This window comes from Misgurnus anguillicaudatus, chromosome 20, assembly GCF_027580225.2.
Source record: "Misgurnus anguillicaudatus chromosome 20, ASM2758022v2, whole genome shotgun sequence".
NCBI lineage: Eukaryota > Metazoa > Chordata > Actinopteri > Cypriniformes > Cobitidae > Misgurnus > Misgurnus anguillicaudatus.
This window is the reverse complement of record NC_073356.2, coordinates 5,649,061-5,674,198: the sequence shown is the minus strand read 5'-3', so window position 1 is coordinate 5,674,198 and position 25,138 is coordinate 5,649,061. Positions and strand designations below refer to the sequence as shown.

General features: G+C 37.1%; 1 protein-coding gene across 2 annotated transcripts; it reads right to left on the bottom strand.

Annotated features, from left to right (window-relative positions):
• ints8 (integrator complex subunit 8) lies at window positions 1–25,138 on the bottom strand. Of its 2 annotated transcripts, none has more exons than XM_055219762.2 (28): window positions 24,932–25,138; window positions 24,218–24,353; window positions 23,432–23,606; window positions 22,870–23,010; window positions 21,547–21,618; window positions 21,415–21,466; window positions 18,747–18,929; window positions 18,507–18,614; window positions 16,516–16,668; window positions 12,232–12,332; window positions 10,146–10,287; window positions 9,668–9,732; window positions 9,422–9,597; window positions 9,184–9,314; window positions 7,858–7,968; window positions 7,289–7,493; window positions 6,003–6,124; window positions 5,720–5,904; window positions 5,546–5,579; window positions 3,857–3,916; window positions 3,662–3,723; window positions 3,414–3,532; window positions 2,940–3,043; window positions 2,801–2,851; window positions 2,653–2,726; window positions 2,503–2,567; window positions 1,193–1,236; window positions 1–364 (listed from the first exon to the last, which is right to left on the bottom strand). In XM_055219762.2, the coding sequence occupies exons 2-28, from the start codon at window positions 24,345–24,347 to the stop codon at window positions 248–250; spliced, it is 2,982 nt and encodes a 993-aa protein (XP_055075737.2). In that variant the 5' UTR covers window positions 24,348–24,353; window positions 24,932–25,138; the 3' UTR covers window positions 1–247. The 2 variants fall into 2 exon arrangements, with proteins under 2 accessions (XP_055075737.2, XP_055075738.2); XM_055219763.2 differs by having other exon boundaries at window positions 10,146–10,281.

Below are 25,138 nucleotides of genomic sequence, written 5' to 3'. Positions count from 1 at the left end.
AAAAATCCCTCCTAATTCTTGCTCCTTGTACAGTATGTATGGTTCATGGTATATACATGTACACTTTATTTACACATTTCACCTTTTCCAAAAGCATTCATTTGCATATGTATGATAATTTCATAAACAACTGTGAAATATGACAATTAGTTTGAACACTGAAAATGATGTTTGAATGCATTTAAAGACATAAGATGACACACATTTTAATTTGAATCAGGTAAAAAAATATTTATTTTTTGAAGTTCTAGAAGTAAAGTTTAGCCATGGCCTGCAGGAATCTTTTCTTCCTTTTTTGAGCTGCAAGCTGCAAGACTTCCTCTGGATTACTGGAGTTGAGCTCTGTCTGTCCAATGGCTTTAATCTGTTAAAATGCGTTAAACATCATTAGTATCGTGGACATGAAATAAACACTTAAGGCAAACTCACACTACTGGACCGTGAGATTACTTGATTGCTGTGGTCCTTACACTATACACAAGATCTGTCGTCTTACTATGTATACTATGACAAAAAGGTTCTCACATAAATTAACATGAAAACTTGGCCAACATTTCTGTTTATACCTTTATACCAATGATACGCGATATGCGGTTATATCTGCAAATAATTTGTGGTTGAGTTTATTATTTAAAATAATACATTATCATGTGATTAAATGTGTTTCTGAGGTTGTCACACTACAGAAAAATGTGTTATTAATCACCCAACCAAGCCAAGTAACTAAAATAAGTTATCAAATTCTTGGAAAAACATTCAGGATTCCCTGCTGTTTCATTTTGCAATTCAGTACTACATGGTTTACAGTCTTTTTGGAGTGTTTCAGCAATACATTTCTAACATTTATAATGTGTTTAGAAACAATTTTCAATATTGACTTTAAAGAGACTTTGTCTGCAACAACATCAAAATCTGACCAAAAGTCATGTACTGAAAGCTTGCCTTTTATTTAGCTGTTTTCTTTGTGTAATGTTGTTACATTTAAAAATTAATTGGCTTAATTTTGTTCAATTAATTTAGTTAGGCGAGCTAGTTCAGTTAACTAGATGTCCAAATCTATAAAATTGTTTTTAAGTGACAATAACTGCATGACACAGTTTTGCGGCGATTTCTACATGTGTAATAGACATCTTAATGAAGCTCAAATGTGTCTTGCAGCGTGATTCTTGAATGATACTCAAACACAGCTTACCGCAACTTGTCGTTTGTCGCTCTCTCCTCGTTTGTGATGAATGGCTGAGGGCAAAGGTTATGGATTAACTAACCAAAAAGTCAAAAACTCTTTCACTTCGACATATGACGACATACTGTATTAGACTAGTTTCTGACGTATAACTAGTAGGGATGCATATCAATTAATCGCGATTAATCTATAGCAGAATAAAAGTTTTTGTTTACATCATATATGTGTGTGTACTGTATATAATAACTTTGTATAGTTAAATGCACACACATGCATGTATATATTTAAGCAATGTTTACATGTTTACATATACATTTGTATATTTATGTATAATTTATATTATATATAAATATAAATACTTAATATATAAATATATTTTTTCTTAAAATTATACATGCATGTGTGCATATTTATATATACATAATTATTATACACAGTTCACACACATATATGATGTAAACAAAAACTTTTATTCTGCTATAGATTAATCGCGATTAATTGATATGCATCCCTAATAACTAGAAATGAGGTAAAGAGTATCCATAAAGATTTCCAAACACTCATCATCATAATACTGAATAACTGTTACAAGATCTCCAAAATGCTTGGGGCAAAATACCTACAACGTTACATTAAAATATGTGTACAAGTTGACCATAGGGAAACAAAGAGTGATGACATTAAATACGATTTGATTGATTTAACCGAAATTAATAAATAAAGTATTTTGATGACATTATTCTTAAAAACATCATCACTTTAGGGACACCTGGGTAGGTATTCAAAAAAAAAAAGTTGCCAGCCAGCCCCAGCATTTTTTATGATTTTCACAAAAGTTTAATGCCTCCAGAAAAGTATACACTAAATATGCGTAGGTTTCTTAAAAAATACAAAATTTGAGATGATTGCATTTTTGTAAAGGACTTTTGTTAGAGATCAGATTCAGAGCGATTTCAAAAACAAACAAAGAGATTTTACTGTGTTTGGATCAGTGGATGCTTCAGTGTTTTATCATTTGTGTAAGAGGGCCACCTAGTGATAATAGCGGAAATATCTATTGCCGTAAAACCTTGTCTTTGCCGGTGATTTTTTTCTCGTAATTGACGGGATAACTCATCAATGGCGGGGAAAGAGTTAAACATCTTTTTGTTAGATTTTTTTTTTGGCGAAGCATCTAATATGGTTAAGACTTTGCACAGGATTGTTATTTGCTTCCGTCTTAGTCAACACTGAGGTCCACAAGTACAATAATGTTAAAAACAAACAAAAACATAAGATACATTTACAATGACTGGAGTTAACTTTTTTCTAAAGGATACATGTAAGATATTCCAGAATGGTCACATCCCAGATGTAGTCATAGAAAGAGTCCATGGAGTCATGACTGTTGGATTGAACAATAAAACCAAAACTTAAAACTTGACCAATTTTTCAGGTAAGTATCTACACAACATGCTGCACGAGTTCACCTGCTCTGCTCTTGAAGGGCTTTGAATGCCGTCATGTAATCGACTTCTCTCAGGAACTGGCAGAGAACAGCCACCTGCAGACAATGACTGCATGAGTTTATCAACAATCATCTCTTATGGGATTTGTGACAAAGATGCAGTGCGGTACCTGAGTGTGACAGTTCAACAGCGAGCAACACTTGATCATTCTCTTTAAAACCTGTATGCAAGATTTCAGATCAATAACATGTCATCAGATAAATCAACAGAGAAGTGTGTTAACTGCAGGTTATTTTAGACTTTCGCACCTGGTCCGTGTAAACATCCGGTGGGACGGGTTTAGTAAAGTAATCGGAGCACACTGCCCCAGCCTGTAGGTAATAATGCATTGCTGCAGAATACTGGTTGGTGACTGTTAAACAAAAATTAACACATTAACACTTAAAAACTGCTGCTGTAAGAGTTCACATTTTTAAAAGTTGTCATGTAATTAAATTTTTCCTCTCTAAAAACATTAATTGAATTATATGAATAAGTGTTAAAGCAAACCCTGTTTTTCTGTTTTATATTTACATGCTTTTACATTCATTAGATTTTGATATTTTGGTGTTCAATTAATATAACTTGGTTTAAGTTTGAGAGCACAAATTTAGCAACTGTTAAATGTTTTATACCTGCGTTGTTAAACTTGTTTATGCATTGCTCTCATCTTGTGTAAAGAGGCTTATAATAGTGCGTCCATTTTCCAATGTTGTAAGAAATAACACAAGTCTACTACCCACCAAAGTAAATGTCGGCCTGTGTGCAGAGCCAAGACTGATTGTTGGGGTTCAGGCTGAGTGCGTAGTTCACCAACTCCTTTAATGTGACAACCACAGCTTCAACGTCCACAGACTGTAAACTGCAAATCCAATAAAATCATCATCATTACACCATCAGACTCAAACACTGTACCATCAAAAAACATCATTCTTATTATTATTAATCAGTCTTTACATAGACAGGTATATCGTAAAACATAGCACCGTACTTGGCCAGAGACGAAGGCCATATGGAGAGATGTTCAGCGGTCACCTCATTCACTATATCATCCTGGAAAAATACATAATATGCATAAATAATGTGCAAATAATTTACATAATGAATACATTCCTGTCTAAAACCTCATCGCTGATGTGATGTTACAATAGCCTATAACAAATAATTGTTGTAAGCGGTGTATTACCCGTACGATACTATGAAGTCTCACAAACAAAGAAATGAGTGTCGTCAGAACCAGTGGCTCCTAAAACGGAAAAACAAAAAGCAGAAAAATTTTACATAATTTTATCTAATTTAATAAAGCAATAAGCCCCAAGAAGCAGTGGGTTACCAGTGCATTTTATAACAGTTAAAGGCGGAGTCCATGATGTTTGAAAGCCAATGTTGATATTTGAAATCACCTAAACAAACACGCCCCTACCCCAATAGAATCTGGACCTTCTGTTGATAGACCCACCTCACACATACGCAACCCAGCATTTGATTTGATTTGATTGGCTATAAGTGTGTTTTGGTAGTCGGCCTGTCTCCTTTTCCAAACCGTTTTTCAAACATCGTGGACTCCGCTTTAAGGGGCGTTGTTAGGCACGACGTGAAGCGGAATGCCTAAAACCCCCTTAGCTGTTATAAAATGCACTGTAACCCCACTGCTTTGCGGGGCTTATTGCTTTTATAAAACGGTTACTTCATATGCATAACGTTAGCAGGATTTTATAAAATAAAACACAAATAAGTTGTAATTATATTAGTACAAATACTCTTCCGCCAAACAAAGTAGTTCCTCAGAATCAAGTGTGGCTGCAACAGAGCGCAGTTCACAAACAACACAGACGCAGCAAAGACACAATTAAATAATTTAAGACTGTGGTGTTTTTCTTTTTATAAATCAACATTAATCTAAAATATACATTAATATTTATATTGTGCAACTGTTGAAGTGATATGCTTGGAAGCATGCTTAACCTTAACTCTTTCCCCGTCAGCGTTTTTTTTAAGTTGCCACCCAGTTTTAGTTTAATGGCTTCCAGAAAAATGATCTTCTTTAAATAAACATAAAATATATCAAATGAAAGAACAGATGCTCCGCTTTAAAAAAAGTTTCATCCTACCTTCATTTGTTCTCTTATCACCTCTCAAATTTCAGGAGATAATTCCATTTTTGTGAAGAACTTTTGTAAGAGATCAGATTCAGAGCCCGATCAAAACTTACACTGTGTTTTCAGTGTTGAGTGAATGCGTCAGTGTTTAAGTTGCGTAAGATCGCTACCCAGTGGATAGCGGAAATATGAATTTGAGGTTGAAACTCCTCAGGGAACGTTTTCTTTATTGACGAGATGACCAAATAATATTTATTGACATTTATCTGGATATCGCCATTAATTGTGCAATTGTAGACACATTAAAAATATGATTAAAGAATGTGGTGTTTATTTTCATAAATCAGTACGCAGCAACCGTGGCACAGGTATACTTATGTAATGCGATCTGAACCGTGGGGTTTACCGGGGTATTTTATCACGGCTTAGAACGCCAATTAGAATGAGCCGTTTTATAATAATGCTTTATGTATATAAAAATAAATAAAAACAATTTTACATAACAACTTAAGTGAATATGAGTGTTTTGGATTTGCTAGTATAATCTCTTTTGCTTCATGGCATCAGACTCTCAAGCTGATGTCTCCACAAAACTTAGACATTAAGTTAAAAAAAAAGTTAAAAATGTATGTGTCCAAAATTGATTTGTGAACAGATAAATAAGATTGTTTATTCTTCATGTTACTTGTTGGATTTGCATTTTTCTTTCGAGTTTAAATTTCAATTTGCCTTGAGACTTGGATACAACAGTGAATGTAGAAAATTGTCCCACTTACCCGTAGTTTTTTCATAAAAGTCATGAATTTGCTCCTTAAATAAAAAAGAACATAGAAAGAATATAACAATGCATAAAAATGTGCAGGAACTGCAGCATTAACAAGCACAGTATCATTTTAGTATGAAGTTAAATGACAAAGCTCATAGGGTCATGTAGAGCTGTAAGGTCTCACCGGGGCAGTATGCCGAGTGAAGACTCCCTTTGTTTCAGAAGACTGACTCTGCCATCATTGCTGCGTTTGTGCTGGCTGGAAACACTACAGATCTGCACCACAACTTCCCAGAGCTCTTTAGCCGTCCGTCTGCTCTCTTTAGGGCCCGGCAGCTCCTTACAGGTGGATGCTATCAGCTGCCCCAGCTGCACCAGTGACAGTACAGAGAAATGTTATTTATGACAATCTGAGATTAAAGAGGTAAAGGTTATGCTGGCGTTTCATACAGGTTGGGTACAGACACCTTGACATATGGGTTGTTGTTGACCAGTGACTGTGGAACCTGCAGGGTCAGATACTCGTTCTCTCTCCAGTTCAGCATAAAAACCACACACTCCTCACCAACAATCTGACGCATTGGAATATCTGACAAAATCAACATTTTGATGACATATTACAAACAAAACAAAAAAACAGTATATCTCCTTATATCACTAACAACTACGGCCATCAACAGTGTTCATACTGCTACACACATGGGTAGCTGAGATGTAATTTACTCACGCAGAGACAAAGGTAATAAAAATGTTTATCATTTGACTGGACAGCAAAAAACACAGATTGTGCCCATGTAGTAGAAATATATATATATAAGAGTAGAACGACTATTTAAATACACTGCCATTATCTTTATTAAATTTAACTTCAAATGTTAACAAAAATATTTTAAAATGGGCAAACCCAATGAGATGAATCTTTCCAATTGTTTTATTTAGAACCCCAAACATTTCTAAGCTTGCAAGTAAGAAAACAGGGCTTGAGCTCTTACTATTAACTAAATTTGTAAAATTTAAGTCAACTATTTAATATTTAGGGGTCAAGCATCCGTATTTGCTGTATACTGCTGTATTTTTCTGCCGTAAAACTGATTGTGCAGACCAAACGATAAGGCCTAGAGACTTGAAACTAAATGTGGGGACACATTTCAAGTGAGAGCAAGGTTACATCGTGTTACCTTTTAAGATAAATTGTTACAGTGTCCTTTCGAGGGAACTCGCGCTGCGTCACTGCGGTGACACTTTGGGGATGCCTCCAGGAGTAAGTGCGTCTGAATGTGTATATCAAATTCAACCAATGGTGAGGCTTAACAACAAAGACAGGGTGATGCGGGACCCAAGAAGTATATCGCTATCTGAAATATTGCCAAAGACGGCATTACAGGGACGCAGGAAGTATGGCAAGAAAGACGCAGCGCGAGTTCCCTTCTCCAGGAACAAAGGGTACATCTGTAACCAGAGACGTTTTCATGTGTCAAACACAACTATGGAAAAAAAGTCTAGAATTTTTATGATATTATACTACACTACACAGGGAATAATATGTTTTTTTCAGAAAACTTGTTGCATAAAATAGATTCAAGCACTTTCAATGACTTGTATCTATGTATGTATTTTTTCAAAAACTTCCCAGGGCCTTGAATTTTTCCCCCAGATGAACATACTTTCAAGGATTTCAAGGACCCGTGGGAACCCTGAATTTGTCAAAATATTAGTTAGAAAAAACTTGACAGTTCAAAGTATAAACACACACCATGTATCCTCATCTCCAGGTATCCTCGTACCCTGCTGACCAGATCGGGTGGAGGTCTCTCCATGTTGCCATCGGCAGTACCCGCCTCATGCGCTCTGATCTCCAGTAAGAGCATCTCATTGAGCATCACCTGACGCAGCTTAGGAGAAAACTCTGTTACCACCTCCAGACATGCTGTGAACAGCTGCCGAGCGTGAACAAAATCCTGTCGCACACAACGAAACAAAGGCTCCATCAAATAACAACCACAGAAAATCCACCAAAACCATGTAATAATAAGACTTACAACCTTTTCATGATTTAACATTATTTCGAGATCAGGAGCTGTATTTTTAAAAACATCAAAGGAATATTATTTGTATTACATGAAACAATATGTAAATATTATAAACATTTATAAATATATCATCAGATATAACAATATAACTTGCATTAAAATACCAATTGTCACTGTTGCAAAAAGCATTTTGGAAAACTTGGCTGTCAGAAGTCTGCAAAAGTCACATCCTGACATGATATGAACTGTAATTATTGTACGTCATTGATGTTGATCCTGTCTGGATACATACCTTTACATCGATGCAGTGCAGCCCCTTTGCCATTAAGATGTACAGCAGGTCTCGAGTCAGGTTATCTTTTATTGCTAGTATTACATTTACATAATCAGCTGGAACCTCCCACTAAGGAAAACACAAAATAAAATGGATAAATACATACAAACACTTTATCTTAGTTTAAAGTACACAGTCAACAATTATTAAGACTAATAAGACACATTTTTCCAAAAAAGTGTAAAAAACTATTATCAAACTAAAACTATTTAAATATAACATTCAACCATCCCAATTAGTCCCCCAAAAGTAATACAGGGCTCAACTGCTGAGTTTAAGGTGACCAATTTAACATAGAGCAATATGTGGCACATAAATTACACATTTCACAAATGACAGTAAGTGACCTCTAGGGCGCACTCACACTATCCAAACCAAACCCCTCCCGAGTGTTTTCGACCCCCAAAGCCTGGTTCATTTGACTAGTGTGCCTCATGCATATGGGCATCTAATTTGGAAAATAACTTGAGTAATGCAATTACTTAAAACAGTGTTTCCCAATCCTGGTCCTCGAGCACCCCCTCCCAGAAAAATTTAGGCTATGTTTACACGTACATGGTTATTTGGAAAACGGAGACATTTACCTTCGTTTGCACCCTTCGTTTACACGTAAACGTAGATTTCGCCTCTGAAACCGATTCTTTCTAAAAACTCCGGCCAAAGTGGATATTTTGAAAACCTTCGTTTGCACGCTTGCATGTAAACTGAGACAAACGAATCTCGCGAGAGCGAGTTGAGAAATCACACGTAGAGGTCTAATTTCGAATCAGTCTCGCGGTACTTTGACGTCATCGAACACCTACTGCTACAACTCCTCCCTCCAACACAAAGAACCAGTCCGCGTCACCACTAGCGCCGCCGGTGAGTGGCTTACGTTGGCTTGAGCTTCTCTTGACGGCATATATGCACGGGTACATGTAAATGAACACTTTTCTGAAAACTGACATGTGTGCACAATATTATTTTTGAAACCGGAGAGGTTGAAATGTCCGTTAATGAAAATATCCGCCCACGGATAAACGTAGCCTTAGATGTCTCTTTATTTAACACACGTGATTTAACTCATCAGCTTGTTAGGGAGACATGTTTACCATTTTGGAAGAAGGCTCGTAAGTTGAATCAGGTGTTTTAAATAAGGAGACATCTAAAACTTTTTTTGAAGGGTGCGCTTGAGGACCAGGATTGGGAAACACTGACTTAAATTATGAAGTTGATGCACACTTGAAAGATTGACTGCATTAATTTATTTTGTAATTTATTGCAGTAAAATTTGTGACATTTTACCTTACTGCTGACCCTCCAGAAGGGTCGCTCGGCCATCCCGTGAAGCTCAATAACAATTTGTCTGATCTGTCGAGCATCGAGTGAGAGAATGAGTTGTTGTTCAAGCTGACCGATGTTGACGCTGGCAGTCGCTGTCCAGAGCAAAACACAAACAACAATAACCAGTTAAATGACATTTCCCCCTAAGGCATTTGATTATAATTCACACTGTCAGATTAAATATAAATCAAAGACATACTGGGAATATCATAGAAGGAAGGGAGAGGTTTGGCGTTGAGGTTGACTGTGGCTGAGCTCCTCCTCATCTGCTCCATAAGGAGCCGCTTCTCCTCGTCCCCGAGAAGCTCTGTGAGAAGCTGATGAGACGACACCATGAGAGCCAGAGAAACATCCTCCAGACTTTCACAAACATTCCTGCAAATACAAACAAGGACATTAAATCTACAATGAAAAACTGCTGGCGAAACTTTGTAATTATACTTACTTGATGAAGAAAGCCATTTTCTTTTTGATTGTTTCAGACGTGTTATGTACAGACCGCGCACACACCTGCAGACACAACACAACTGTGAGTACTGACAGCGACAGGATTTTGTTTCAAGAGAAAACACTGTAAAGAAATATTATTTGTTCTGACTAATAACAAATGATTTATTTAACATTTGTGTCTTTTATTTTATTGATATTGCCACTGTTTATTAATGAAAAATAAACCACTTCAGTTGATATTTACATTTAGGCATGTGGCAGAAGTTTTATCTAAAGTGATTTTCTAAGGAAATCAGTATGTGTTTTTCCTGGGTCCAAGTAACGCCCACAACTTTTTGCGCTACTAACACATAGCTCTACACCTTCAACACTGAGCTATACAAGAGTCAACATAGAATGAGTAAAGAGGTTCACCAGTACCGCATGATAAAATGACTGTAATACACAGCAATGAGTGGGTGCTTGGTCTGTACCTCCAGCAGGAAGTTGATGTCATTTTTGCTGGGTTTCAGAAGCAGCTGATGAAATGACACACTGAGAATTCGACCTTCCAGCGAGTCTCTCACTGCGTTACACACACACAGTTTATGACACACCTCCTCCACAACCCTGTCCCTGACACAAAACACACAAAGTTATTTTCATTTATTTTTCACAAACTTTAAAAATTCCCATAATGGAAAACTGGCTTTGAAGCTTCTTCTCCAGTAAAAACAGTGCACCTTAAAAGGTACCCTGACTATGAAGACTTGTATGCTTGTAACTATAAAAATTAAAGGTATAGCGGAAGATTTCCGTTTTCCGGGCGGATCATCAAGACTATTGGTCATCCCAGATGTCAATCATTCTGATTATATGTTGACGTATAACTGTCGTACGTGCTCGCCTCTAGGTTCGCTTGCTGCACATGCGCACTTTCACGTGTATGTGTGTTGTTCTACGGTTTCAAACATTCATTGAAGCTCGCGTTCTCACTGTGTTTTTTTTCGAAATGTCTGAGGGTCGCAAGAAAAAGTGTCTACGAATTGTATGACAAGAAGAGAAAGGACTATAAAGAAAGAAACAAGACCAGAGTGTTTATGGGAGACTATTTCACACGCTGGCGTGAGCTAATAGGACAGGTTGGGCTTCCCACGCGAAGTTTCTACTGGAAAGGTACATTTTGTCATGCTATTTGGAGAAATCCATTTAAAATCACTGCTAGTAAAAGTTGATGTAAGCTATGATTAGCGATGCTAGCCCTGGCACAAGTCACGAACCGCACAGACACGGTAAACATGCCGACAGAAACTTGTAAACAGAGAGAAGAGAAGAATTGAGCTCCTGCATGCTCTCTCTCTGTCTCGTGCACGCGTTTAACAGGCGGTCCCTCTCGGGAGTGTTGCGTGTGCATTTTTTAAAAAATATCAAGGGCCGGTTCTTTTAAATAATTCGGGAAAAATCTTCCGCTATACCTTTAATTTAAAGAAAAACATTAAATATTAAAACATTACTTAAAAAACCCAACATGTAATAATTTTAACCTTTGGAGGCCGCCATTATGTTTTGCGTTCTGAAATGGATGACGTGTAAAGATTGTTGTGAAATATTACTAGTTTACTATAATAAATACTATGGTACATACTATAGTTTTTCATGTGAGAATATTTTATATTCTTACCTCTCAGATCACCTTTATTTTGATCTTGTTTCATTAGTATATTTTCTGTATTATTCTTCAATTAAGTTACTCACTGTGAAAGTGCTGAACAGAAGACCTGATGCTGTATTTTTAATGCAGACCAAATACTGCCACCTGCTGTCTGTGCGTGTTTATAACTCTGAACTTCTGTTTTAACTCATTTTATAATCTACTGATTAAAGACTTGTTTATCATGTTTACCTTGCTGTAGCCTTAATAGAATGTGTTTTATTGCAACCATTTGATGTCATGTGTAATGAAAAACACAATGGCAGCCTCCAATTAGTAAGATTTTTTCAAGTTTATTAAATGTCACATTCTTCCTGATCCCATTTTTCAAACTTTAGTTAGTGTGTAATGTTGCTGTAAGTGCATAAATAATATCTGCAAAATGATAAAGCTTAAAGTTCACTGCCAGGCGATATATTTTCTTGAACAGAATTCACTACAGCCCTCTACATTCTACTTTAATGACGTCAGTATAAGAGTTTTTGACTAAACTCCGTCCACAGGACTAGGTCAGTAGCCATATAAGGTCAAACGGCTCTGGCTAAACTGCTGTCGAATCACAACACACTAAACAAACTACACAATCAGAACTTGTTATGCATTTCTGAAGGAGGGACTTCATAGAACAAGGAAGACATCAGCCCGTTTATAGGACAGTGAAAACAGCAATATAAAGATAAGTTAATTGTGTAAAAATACCGTGTTTTTTACACGTGAAACATGAACACATGTTATATTGCACACTGTAAACACAAGTAAAGCTTCAAAAACCCAGAAAGAACGGGACCTTTAAAACTATGACATGTGTACTGTTTTTATTTTTACGTTTAAACCATACGTGTTTATAAAAGCATCAATTAGCGTCTCACCCTTGTTGAAGTTTGTGCAGTAGCTCCAGATGAACAGAATGTCTGAAGCTGTTGGGTAGATTTAGTGTGACATTGTCCCTAATAAAAGCCTCAATTATTGCCTGTATGACAGAGACATAAATAAAATATGTATGATTTAGAATTTTGGAAAGGAGTTAAAATGTTATAAGATTTTCAGTAGCTCTGTGTGTTCAAGTGTCATTTGAAAAGATCATTCCTCTAGCATTCAGTTCTCTGCTTGTCTACATTGCTGTTAAAGGTCTGGTCACCAATGCCCAACAACCGAAGTGTCCCTGTTGGTCCAGGTCAATACATTCCCAATCTGCCTTTACGAAAATTAACCATGTTTTTTGTAGTAAAAAATTATTAAGCATGTTTTTTTTGGTGTATTGATTATTATTAGTTATAACACAGGGTTGTTGAATGCTTTATTCTGATTGGTTGAGAAATGTTTCATGGGTGTTGATTACTTTTTTGTGAACTGCACACCGAACCTGTCAAATAGAGACAGAGCGCAGCGTGTCATAACCTGAAAACCACGCCCAACGGGGGGGAAAACAATCCAACCGTCTCCATTGACTTTGTATTGTGAGAGGCCACCTCCTTGTAGAGCCCTGCACGGGCCAAAAATTCCAGCCCTAACCCGGCCCTGGCCCGAAGTGTTCAAGCCCTACCCGACCCTAGCCCGACAAGGCCTGCAATTTTTTCAGCCCGAACCCGACCTGACCCGAGACCAATATCAATCACTTTTAAGCTCTCTCTGACGCGCGCGCTCTTTGATGCGCGCTCTCTCTCTCGGATGCGTAATAAGAGGTGAAGTATAGCTTTAGCCTACAGATTAGAAATGCTTATTGCTTTAATGTAGGGAGTTAATAGTTCATTGTTCACAGTTCATCTTTATGATCTTATAGTCCATTTGAACATTTTTGTACGAACTGACTGTATTCTTCAGAAAAACACTAAATAACTTATCTTCCCTTAACTGTCACTGTTCAGTGTGCAATTAATAAATAAAAATTAGTATGACGTTAATTTTTAAAAGTGTGCGAGGTCCGTGCACGTCCTCCGCTATAGCAAAAAGCGCAATTGGCTAAACAAGCATTAAATATTAATATGACGTTGATTTTTTTGTGTTTATTCATTTATATTCACAAAACTTATCAACAAAACATCGATTAAAATTAAGAGACAAATAATATGAAACGAAATTCATTTTAAAGTAGCAAGAAAAACTTAAATTAAACTCGAAAATAATATCTGACCCATTACAATTCTCCCTTCAAATTGACCTTTACAACGCGTATGGCGTTTAAAATTACGGTCTATCTTTCGTAATAAGCTAAATAAATTTAAACAAAACAACAACAACATTACAACAATATTCAAACCTAACAATACTCAAACATAAATATAAAACAGACATTTTCTATAAGGATACATGCTAAAACAATCTGATATAGCGTTTATAATAGCTGGTTGGTATAGATGTTTACTATTTTTGTCAAAACCTCCGTTGCAAACCTCCATTTACCTGAATAAAAATAATTTTTACTTTGAAAATGATGCGCTGTCACTGACAGCGCCTGTCACATTAACATGAGCTGTTCGTTTACATAAGACTCCATCTACGTTCATTTACACAGCAGCGCAACGTCTTGAGTTCTCAAACTAAAACAAGGTCTGCAGCTTTTGCGAACGAATCCGTTTATGAGGGTCGAAAACGGTGGTGTGTAAATGAAAGGAGTAAACGTAGCAAAAGTAACGTTTAAAGGATAAACCCATTAATGTAAGCCTCAGATGCGCGCTGTCTCTGCTACACACGCAAACACACACACAATGAGGAGAGACGTTAAAATAAGCCCGACCCGAGCCCGGTCTGTAAAAAAAAAGAACGGCCCGAGCCCGGCCCAAATGGGCTTAGCCTGTCGGGCCCCGTCGGGCCCCGACGGGCTTGCAGGGCTCTACCTCCTTGTCATTTCTGGCTTATAACAAAAAACTGAATAATGCCTAAAAGCTGCTGTGTGACAAGGTGTACAGCTAACAAGCCAAAAAAAAACAGAAATAAGTTTTAATAAGCTGTCAAGCCGTAAAACTCAGCCTTTAAAGAGAAAAAAGTGCATCATCGACTACCTTCCCCCCTAGTGGACGCAGTTCTACTAATATGAGTACTATGAAAAGCTGCCTGTTTATAAAAGTTTATAAAAACTTATTTACAGATTAAACTTAAAAACAGAATAATACCTAAAAGCTGCTGTGTGACAAGGTGTACAGCTAACAAGCAAAAAAGTTTTTATAAGCTGTCAACCTCAAAAAACGAGCGTTTAAAGACACAAAAGTGGAAACAGGCAACTTTGACACTATTAGATGGAAAATCTAACTGAGAATTTGATTGTAAAGTCTAGAAGGGAGTTTTGTTGAACTGGTCCTAATGTAGAGAGTCTTGCCTACTGCAAATATGGAAAAAAAACAGCAGCTAAATTTCAAGTTTCTATGAGGGCTTAATCTATCAAAGTGCATTAACCCTCTCAGCACAGTGTTGCCCTCGGGCAACAAACTACCTTTCTGAGCCTCACACCGCCCCTTTAATTATTTTTTTTAAATATATATATGTATAATATCACCTGACAAGTCTCTCCAATGAAATGAGGGGCTGAAGTGGTTGTGACCTTTTGTTTGGGGGTGGAGCAGTACTTGTTGAAAGCAAAGCCACATGGGATGCAGTGCCACCAATTGGCAGGATAAATATCACTTTTTAACATGTTTAAATTGAAATAATTTTACAGAAAAAATATGTGTATGTGCGCAGTATATAAAGAAGTATGTTTGATTGTCTGAAGACTTTCTTTGTTTTTATTTTCATACTTAGACCAGGGCAACGTTGTGCTATAAGGGTACTAAAACACCAAGGTTTTTTATCTGATAAGATATATGCATTAGAAAGTTTAACTCTAACAAACATCAATCACAAATGATTCCACTTAATCACAAACATGACTAATTCGTTTTATGGGCAACATTGTGCAGTTAGACCACTTTTTAACAGGCAATATCATGCCAAAATGATGCATAACACACACACACACACACACACACACACACGCAAGCACGCACGCACAAAGACACGCACACACAAAGACACGCACACACAAAGACACGCACACACAAAGACACGCACACACGCACACTTTTGTTGGTTTATATGTTTATATGAAAATGTGGAAAACATTTACCCATGCAGTGTTAGTTACAATTAGAAGTGGGCATGTTTGGCTGGAATCATTTGTGATTGATGTTTTTTCCCTAATGCATATATTGCTTATAATATGCATATAATGCATATATTTATCATATACAGGGTTCCAACACCTTGATTAAAGTCAAATTCAAGGACCTTTCAAGGACTTTCCAGGTCCAATACCCTCAAATTCAGAGACTAAATGTGGGGACACATTTCAAGTGAGAGCAAGGTTATATCGTGTTACCTTTTTCGTGTTACAGTTCCCTTTCGAGGGAACTCGCGCTGCGTCACTGCGGTGACACTTTGGGGACGCCTCCAAGGGTAAGTGTGTCTGAATGTGTATATCAAATTCAACCAATGGTGAAGCTTAACGACAAAGACAGGGTGACGCGGGGGCCAGGAAGTATATAGCTATCTGAAATATTGTCAAAGACGGCGTTACAGGGACTCAGGAAGTATGGCAAAAGAGAGACGCAACGTCTTATTCCCTTCTCAGGGAACAACAGTTACATATGTAACCCGAGACGTTTTCATGTGTCAAGCACATACCACAAAGCATTTTGGTATGTATCAACATTAGCATACAGAAGATATAAGCATTTAAAGCGAACAGTTTAGCACGTGTGCTTAAAAGTCTAGAATTTGTATGATATTATCCTACACTACACAGGGAATAATATGGATTTTTTTCCAGAAAACTTCTTGCATAAAATAGAATCAAGCACTTTCAATGACCTGTATCTATGTATGTATATTTTTAAAAACTTCCCAGGGCCTTGAATTTTTTCCCCCAGATTCACAAACTATCAAGGATTTCAAGGACCCGTGGGAACCCTGCATATAAAAAACCTTGTTGTTTTTGTACCATTGTAGCACAATGTTGCCCCGAGGCAACAAAATCAATTCTAAGACAGGGGTGGTGGGGGGATAAATTGTATGATGGATATTTTATCAGTGACCCGCAAGCTCCCAAAAAGTGAGGTGAAATATTTGTTTCCCCAAAAAATAAAAAGTCATGCCATAGAGGGTAAAGATTTTCCGCTGACCTCATAGTTTTCATTCCTCATGAAAGAGCTGATCTGGCCATATGGGCTGAGCTGAGCCTCGCTGGGGTCTGAGGTTCCGATCAGAGTCCTGCAGGCGCTCCAGTAACCTGCCAACCGCTGCTCATCCAAATGACAGAGAGACAGACGATCCAACTGACAAACACAAGAAACCTGTTATGGTTCACCCAATTACCTGTTTTATTTGATCATATACAATGCATGGATCGATGTCACGCTGTACTCAAATGCTGCCGCTCTGTCAGTGGGCATAACCGCAGTCCCTCTTGCCGACGGTGACGTCATGTGCATACCAGAGATGTATAAAGTACTAGGGACCCAGACTTGAGTAAAAGTACAAGTGCTCTATCAAAAAAGTGACTTAAGTAGAAGTTGAAGTGCTCTTTAAGCACAGCACTTAAGTGGAAGTACTAAAGTATTAAACATGTTTTGTACTTAAGTATTGCAAGTAGTTTTTTTAAAAATATACTACTCAAGTACTGAAAGTAAAAGTACAAGTATTGTGTAATGTAGTTATTAAAGAAAACAGTCAAAAGTTTGAATATAATATTGTTTATATTATTTCAAATGTTTAAAGGGATACTTCACCGATTTAGCATTCAGCTTTGTATCTGTAGAAACCCGGCAGTATTACTGAATGACCATGTTTCCCTCCCTCATTTCCCCCTGAGAGGAGAGATATCTGCATTTTGGTTCTGCAAAAAAGTCCTCCGATGATGTAATATGACGATTTTTGCATCATCGGAGGACTTTTTTGCAGAACCAAAATGCAGATATCTCTCCTCTCAGGGGGAAATGATGGAGGGAAACATGGTCATTCAGTAATACTGCCGGGTTTCTACAGATACAAAGCTGAATGCTAAATCGGTGAAGTATCCCTTTAAGCTAAAGGACACTCACAATTCCTTTGGCTGTAGCAGGAGTACAAAGACAGGACTGTTCAGATAATTTAGATTAATTTAACTGATATGGCGATAGAGAATTCAGAATTAATAAAATATTAGTCGATATAATGGTAATAGGTACAGTAAAGGTACAAGGTGTTTCAATGAATTTAGGTTTCCTTCTTTCGCGCACACTCGCCCTTTCTCGCGCACTTTGGTTCTCTCTTTGCTTCATATTTGTCCACAACCCCGGCTCATATTTGGGAGTGAGAGGGAGGGAGGGGTCCGCCCTTCACTATCTCTGATTGGTTTAGACCACCATGTGTGTGTGTTTCACCGCTCCGGCAGTGATAATGTGGGTTTGGAAAGATTCGTTACATTTGAGTGTAACGAGTAACTATGCAGCACATAACAAATATATCGAAGTAAAAGTATTAAACTCATCGAAAATATGTACTGAAGTAAAAGTGGAAGTAGGAGAAAAAAATAATACTTCAGTAGAGTACAGATACTGTCTTTTAGTACTTAAGTACAGTAGTGAAGTAGTTCTACTTCGTTACTATACATCTCTGGTGCATACCCTCTATAGACTGTTTCATCGGGTGCACGTGCAATGGTCTGACTAGTTGCTGAAACTGAACTCTTAAACAAATACCTCGTCGAAAATAATGAAAATGTTTTGGGTTCCAATGTACCGTAATCTACGTGTTGTTTATTTAGCTTGTTATATAAATAAACTACTTTAAAAGGACTTTATTGTTATTTATTCTTTGCAGAGTTTTCCGGAAGTTACGTGATGACCACGAAAGCCGCGTGTTTATGTTGTTACTGCTGAAACCGTCTCTAAATCATTTCGATTTATAGATAAAACAAAGGTGCTTACTCCTTTTTTATGATATGCCTGTATAATGTGATGTTTGAAGCTCTCTCAGATTAGTTAAGATAGTATGTCTTTATTTTTATTGGTTGATAAGGGACTAATCAGCAAACAAGTATTATTTTTAATATAAAAGCATCTATTTTATTGGTTTACACGGCACCATGACTGCATAATGAGAGTACTGATTCTTTATGTGGAAAATGTCTCACCTTTGCAAGTAATTCTCGAGTTTTTCTGAAGTGCTCTCTGGCTTTCTCATATGCTGAATGATCCGAACAGCCTTGTTGAAAGTAAATGCCTGCTAAATCAAAATGCACCTGACACAGACATAGTTTACAATATAGACGCGTTTTCTTGTAACATACAAAAGCAGCAGTCTAAAGACTAAAGCTAAAGCAGAGTTAACTAGTTAAAAATGTGTTATTCTCTCTATAGGTCATGTGACACACCTGACACTGCAGGTCATCGGTGCTAATCCTCAACCCTGCAGTCGACGACTCTGTCTCTCCGTTGGCCGAACTCGGATCAGCTGCCAGCAGGTCCAGGGTTCGAAGCGTGTGGATGTAGAAATCTTTTTTGATGTTCAAAGCTCTTTCTAACACCATGATAGAGTCTGCTGCTTGTTCTCTGAGCTAAGAAACAAAGCGTTAATTTACAGGTAAACACCAAGCTAATATTAAAGAAGGTTTATGAGCAAACAGATGTGGGGAACCATTTACGTCTATAGTTTTTTATTTTTCTATTGAAGTTTCCCAGATCTGCTTCGTTACAAACATTCTTCAAAATATCTTCCTTCGTGTTTAGCAGAACAAAAACAATACATACAGGTTTGTAAAAACTTAAAGTAGCCAAATGATCCAGTTTTCCACGTCCATTTACAACCCTAGGATTTGTCTCCAGAATCAAATAGTCTATTATTACCTTATTTGAAATGGTCATGAATAATAATGTTGAGCTCTGCTTTGATTGGCTGTTTCTCGGAGCAGCTCATTTCAGTAGCTCTGTGTGTGTGCAAACAGACCTTGGGCCCTATTTTAATGATCTAAGCACATTGTCTAAAGCGCACAGTCTAAACAGGCGTGTCCGATGCCACTTTTGCTAATTTAACGACGGGAAAAATGGTTTGTGCGCGGAGCGCACCGTTGAAAAGCGTTGTTCATATTCTCCTAATGAGTAATGGGTGTGTTTTGGGCATAACGTGCAATAAACCAATGAGAGTCTCATCTCTCATCCCCTTTAAAAGCAAAAGCAAAGCATTTATTTACTTACCAGGCTGCAGGTGAAGCAGCTCTTTGCGCCTTCTAACGTCTCATAATTAGTCCTCATTTATGTCTAAGAGACTCAATAATAATCTTTTACATTCAATCCTTTAATCTTTCATATTTAAAAGCATGTTTGTGCTGCTGCGCATTCATGTACTTTGTGATAAACAAACCCGCGTTGTCCTCCCGTTTAGCGCATATTACTAATGCGCTCTTTAAATAACATAAAACACATTGCGCCATTGACTTTAGACTTTAGAGCAGGATTTGTTGGTCAATGGCGTAGTCTATTTTAGTTGCCTCAAAATAGCAACGTGCCAACAATGCGCCTGAACACACCTCGTTCTCAGACCAGAACGCCCATGGGCGCAAAAGGGGGCGCAAATGCATTTGCTATTTAAACAACGTGGCGCTAAACGTGAAAATTAGGGTGGAAACTAGCGAAAGACACTTGCGTCGCGCATTGCGATGCATTGCGCCGGGTGTAAGATAGAGCCCTAAGAATTTACAAACGTTAACGTTAATGTTGTGTAACGTCACAGTTGGTGTTATGTTGAGATTGGTCTGTTAGTGGTCTTTTACATAAGAAAGAGGAAACAATAGTGTTTGAGATTTACAATAGGTCATCATTACCATGTACAGGACTCTTATTATTCATCTATGCCTACATAAATACACTTTTACATTCCATGGCACCTTTAAGGGCAGAGGTGGAAAAAGTACTAAAATATTGTACTCAAGTAAAAGTAAAGTTACTTTAATAATATTTTACTTAAGTAAAAGTAAATCTACTCAAGTAAAAGTAAAAAGTAAGTCATTTTAACTTTACTCAGAGTAAAAGTTACTTTTTTTACAGCGGGGAGAGGTGGAGGATTCTAGTATAGTTCAAAAACGACAAGGGAATATACATCTCAAACTAGTTATTTTTAATTGTAGGAACATCTTTACAATTAAAGTGCAATAACAAAAAGTTAATAAAATAAAAAGCTTTTTTAAAGTAAGAAACATTTATGGAATTGTTTAATGATTTTTACAGGTGAGTTATGCACTTTTGAAGGTGGTCAGCAGCTAGTAAATACAATCACTATAGTAAGGTTGTAATTGATGTATTGCTGGTAACATACATTATTTTATTAAACTATATATATAGTTTAAATGAGCATATAATGAGATGAGTGCCATGTCTATATACATTTGACACGTTTATTATCTACTTACTTCCCTGACCTGGGACCTGATGACCTTTATTCTTCTCTCTCTCTCTCTCTCTCTCTCTCTCTCTCTGCAATGTCTAATGACCTGAGCATTCTAGATGACGTTTTGAAGTTGTGTTTGAATTGACACGAAGCTGCTATACCTCCGAAGATAATGCGCATGGTATTAAAAACGCGTTGTGCAATTTCGTACTTAAGAGCATGAATCCTACCTTTCATAGAAATGAAACACTCGCTTTGCGTCAGTGGAAAGTGGCCACTTAAATATGACCAGGGGTTTCTTTCATAAGATTTGAACTGAGGCGGGTCTGCATTAGCGCGCGCCTGTCTCGTCCGTCTCCATGGTTCTTTTTGCGCGTTCCCCAGGGCCCCGCCCATTTACATCCGTTGCGCGTCTTTATCACCTTGCTTTTTAAAATATTTTTTTACTCAGTAACGGATATGATTTAAAATGTAGCAAAGTACAATACTTTAAATAAAACATACTTAAGTAAAAGTAAAAGTACAGATTTTAAAAACTACTCAAAAAAGTAAAAATACACAAAAAAACTACTCAATTACAGTAACGTGAGTAAATGTAATTCGTTACTTTCCACCTCTGTTTAAGGGTAAATTATTTTACAAACAGATACCAGTCATACCACACTCAGTATGTTGTCTGTGAGTTCCTTTTCCTGCTGGACCAGGTTCATCCTATAAGACACACAAAAAACATCACTAAAACACACTGTCCAATTATGCATGTTTTGTGACGGCAAAAAAAAAATTCTTACATGTTTAGCTGATGTGGTCCAGGTTTAGTCTGTTTGTCAGGAAAACTGCTTAACACAATGGTTCGAATAGCCCTTTTAAGACAAGAAGGCATTGAAAGTTAAAAAAAGTTTTAGTTCAGTACTTTATGTTCACTAACAACTAACAACTGGCAGTATTGATGCCGCACTTTCGAAACTGTAAAAGTAATTCTCTTCCATTTGATCATTTGCTAAACGAAATAGTTTACAATTGCATATATATGTTAGAAACAAACGATTATTTAAATACAAGCCCAAAGATCAGAAACTTCATGAGCAGGCCTGATATAACAACAAACAGGAAGTATGGCAAGGGAGACGCAGCGTCTCATTCCCTTCTGAGGGAACAACAGTTACATATGTAACCAGAGACGTCAAACACAATTATGCAAAAAAGCATTTTGGTAATAATCAACATTCGCATACAGAAGATACAAGCATTTAAAGTAAACAGTTTAGCACGTGTGCTTAAAAGTCTAGAAATTTTATGATATATCCTACACTACACAGGGAATAATATGGATTTATTCCAGAAATTGTCTTGCATAAAATAGATTCAAGAACTTTCAATGACCTGTATCTATGTATGTATATTTTCAAAAACTTCCCAGGGCCTTGAATCCCCCCCAGATCTACAAACTTTCAAGGATTTCAATGACCTGTGGGAACCCCGTGTAAACTATGTATTACTGGATTGTGAAGTTACACCATTTTTTTCTACATTTCTGTGTTCATGGTTATTTAGGTGGGGTTAAAACGGTCGCTCAATGACGCACTGAAGCCACCGAACTTGGCCACGCCCCTTCCATAATTGCGACCATCCATTCAGGTTGTAGCTGTGTCTACGTGTGGCTTTAGCACTGAAAGCAGACATGCCCAGCCCCCAAGGGTTGAGAATGCTGCTTATTTTTCCTAGATTTTGACTATTTATTTTATTTAGTTGGCGGTTTGTTATCATTCATATTTGGCTGGGTGGTTAATAACCCATTTTTCTCTGGTATGACAAACTCAGAACACATATTTAATATCACTTTACACAGACTATAAATACATAATGATTAGAATTTAATCAAAATTAAACCTAGTTCAGACAAAGGGTTTACATGTTATAACAATTAACATAAAAATACACAGAGAAATTATAGTTAAGTCCAAAACTATACACTAATACATTATGTAATGTTTAACATCACTAAAATAATATATATTTTTAAGTTTATCATTTCATTTTACTGAGTAATTTGTTAATTTGTAATTATAAAGCCAATTCATTAGTGACCACATAAAATTAAGCGTCACACTGACCATCTGTTGTAGATGAGAACAGCCATTGCTGTGGTGGGCGGCAGGCCTTGTAGATCCAGATCCACATGTTTAACTCCAGGAGGAACACGGCTAGCACACAGTAGCTCATTAAGTAACATGTTTAGTACAGGGATGGTCAGACTGCAAACACACATTTAAGCAGAAAGACATAAACAATTATTACAATTGTATACACAATCTGTTGTACTGCAACTGGCTGTAATGCTGCACATAATAGAGCAAATACTCAGATCTTCGCTTGAGGATTAATTATATTCAGCAGTGTTAGGCTCTCGGAAAGAAATCAAAGTGAGGCTTGTCAGTTCACTAGTTGGGTGTTTACTTACCCAAGTCAAAAAAGGCCACTCCTACATCTCAATAATAATCTATTTTCTAGGCTGGCTTGAGTTCTCAATTCTGCAAGCCTTAGTATGAGCAATGCAAGTAGTGATTCTTTATATGAAATAATAATAATTAATTATCATAGCTAATTGATTACTTAGATCAAATCTTCTAACTAAGAAGTGTGGATATGCAGCGAATCACATTAACCTTTACACACCCTTTCTCTAGAATGTTCAAGTCCCATTTTAGGTGAGCTGCCACTTTGAGGGCCAAGAGTTTGAGTGTACGGTTCCTACGGTTGTCTACCGGTGGCTGGACCTGGTTCTGTTCATTCACAGATGGTTTAGAGGCTTGCTCAAGAAACTGAATAATCAGCTGAACAGGAGATGGATCTGAAAAAACACAATACAGTGTAAGATTTCAGAAAATCACCATTATAAATAGAAAGTCTTTACTGCTTTATTGCTCACCCTTACAATGGTAAAACGTTTTAATTATCAGCCCAGATCTGCCCTATAAATTTAGCATTTATTGTAATGGTCCGGCTACAATCTTATATACATCACTGTTTTAAATTTGTAGGTTTGCGGTGCATCTAAGGATGATGATATCATTGCTCTATGCTTTTACACTGCTGTTCATGGTATTAATGCAGATTCCTTATGTGGTGCCAAATTTCTGCTCTTATAAATGTTTTTCTCCTTTTAAGGGCCATTTTATTGTCAGATGGAAAGGCGTGTCTAGTATGATGCCTGTTATTTGTCATGTTAATTGACTAAATGTTTGAAAGAAAATTAGATTATAATCTATTTATGAGTAAAATTGCATAAAAACACAATGTTTCCTATTCTATACACTGCATATAAATATTTTCCCATGTTCTGTTGTTTCTTTTCTTCGTCTTTTATGTAAAGCTGCTTTGAAACAATGCACCATTTTAAAAGGCATTTTATGAATACATTTGACTTGACTTTCTGAGAATAAATGTGAAGCTATCGGATACCTGGATGAGGCCCCTGTAAGTGCTGCTCCAGTAATGATGGATCAAGCAGAAACTCAAACCAGGAGGTCTGTGGTGGTGTGCAGGGTCGACTGCCGCTCACTGCAACCCGGTCTGCAGCCTCGGCACTCATTCTCACCTGTCCAAAAACAGAAAATAAGGCTCTGAAAACAGCCGATGCGCAGCAGCCCAGATAACTGTTCATGTATGTATGCTGGACTTGTGGCCCATCTATGTAAACATTTTACTGTGTTATTTAACTGTGTGATGCATGTAGTAATACATGTTCAGAATCTAATGAGCTGCAAACTTAAAGATTATTCTGCGTATTTTTTCTACTACAATGTATTGACATACTTCTGCATAATAGCCTAAATGACCCGTTTGCCTATAGATCAGGTGTAAAGTATCCTGTTTTGTGAAGTACATCATGTTGTTAAGTCAATGCCACAGAGTTAATGGCATGAAGGGTACATCACCTCATGAAGTTTTAAACATATTCCCCTCATGTATTGCTGCACCATGTCTAAGCAATTGCATGCAAACAGGCAGGCAATGTCGTTTTATCAACCGATCATAACATTGGTGCCAATATTATGTTTGATTTGCTTTATTCATAAAACGCAATTATGTACGCGTCTGTTCGGATGGTCAGTTCATTGATAGTCTTTGATTAGCATTGTCCTATTAAAAGTTATAAATACATTATACACTGACCTGTTTTGGGACTTCCAGGTTTATAATACGACAGAAATCAGAAACAGTTTATTTTAAAGCAAATGCTGTAATGCTCCTAACAAAGAGCGTCAGTATAAGTTATGTGCTGTTACGAAGCCATTGATCGGCTTCTTCAACGGAGAAAAACAACAGCGCCTCTTCCCTCCTTCCGTTTCAATAGCGCCACCCAAAGAACAGGCGACGCAC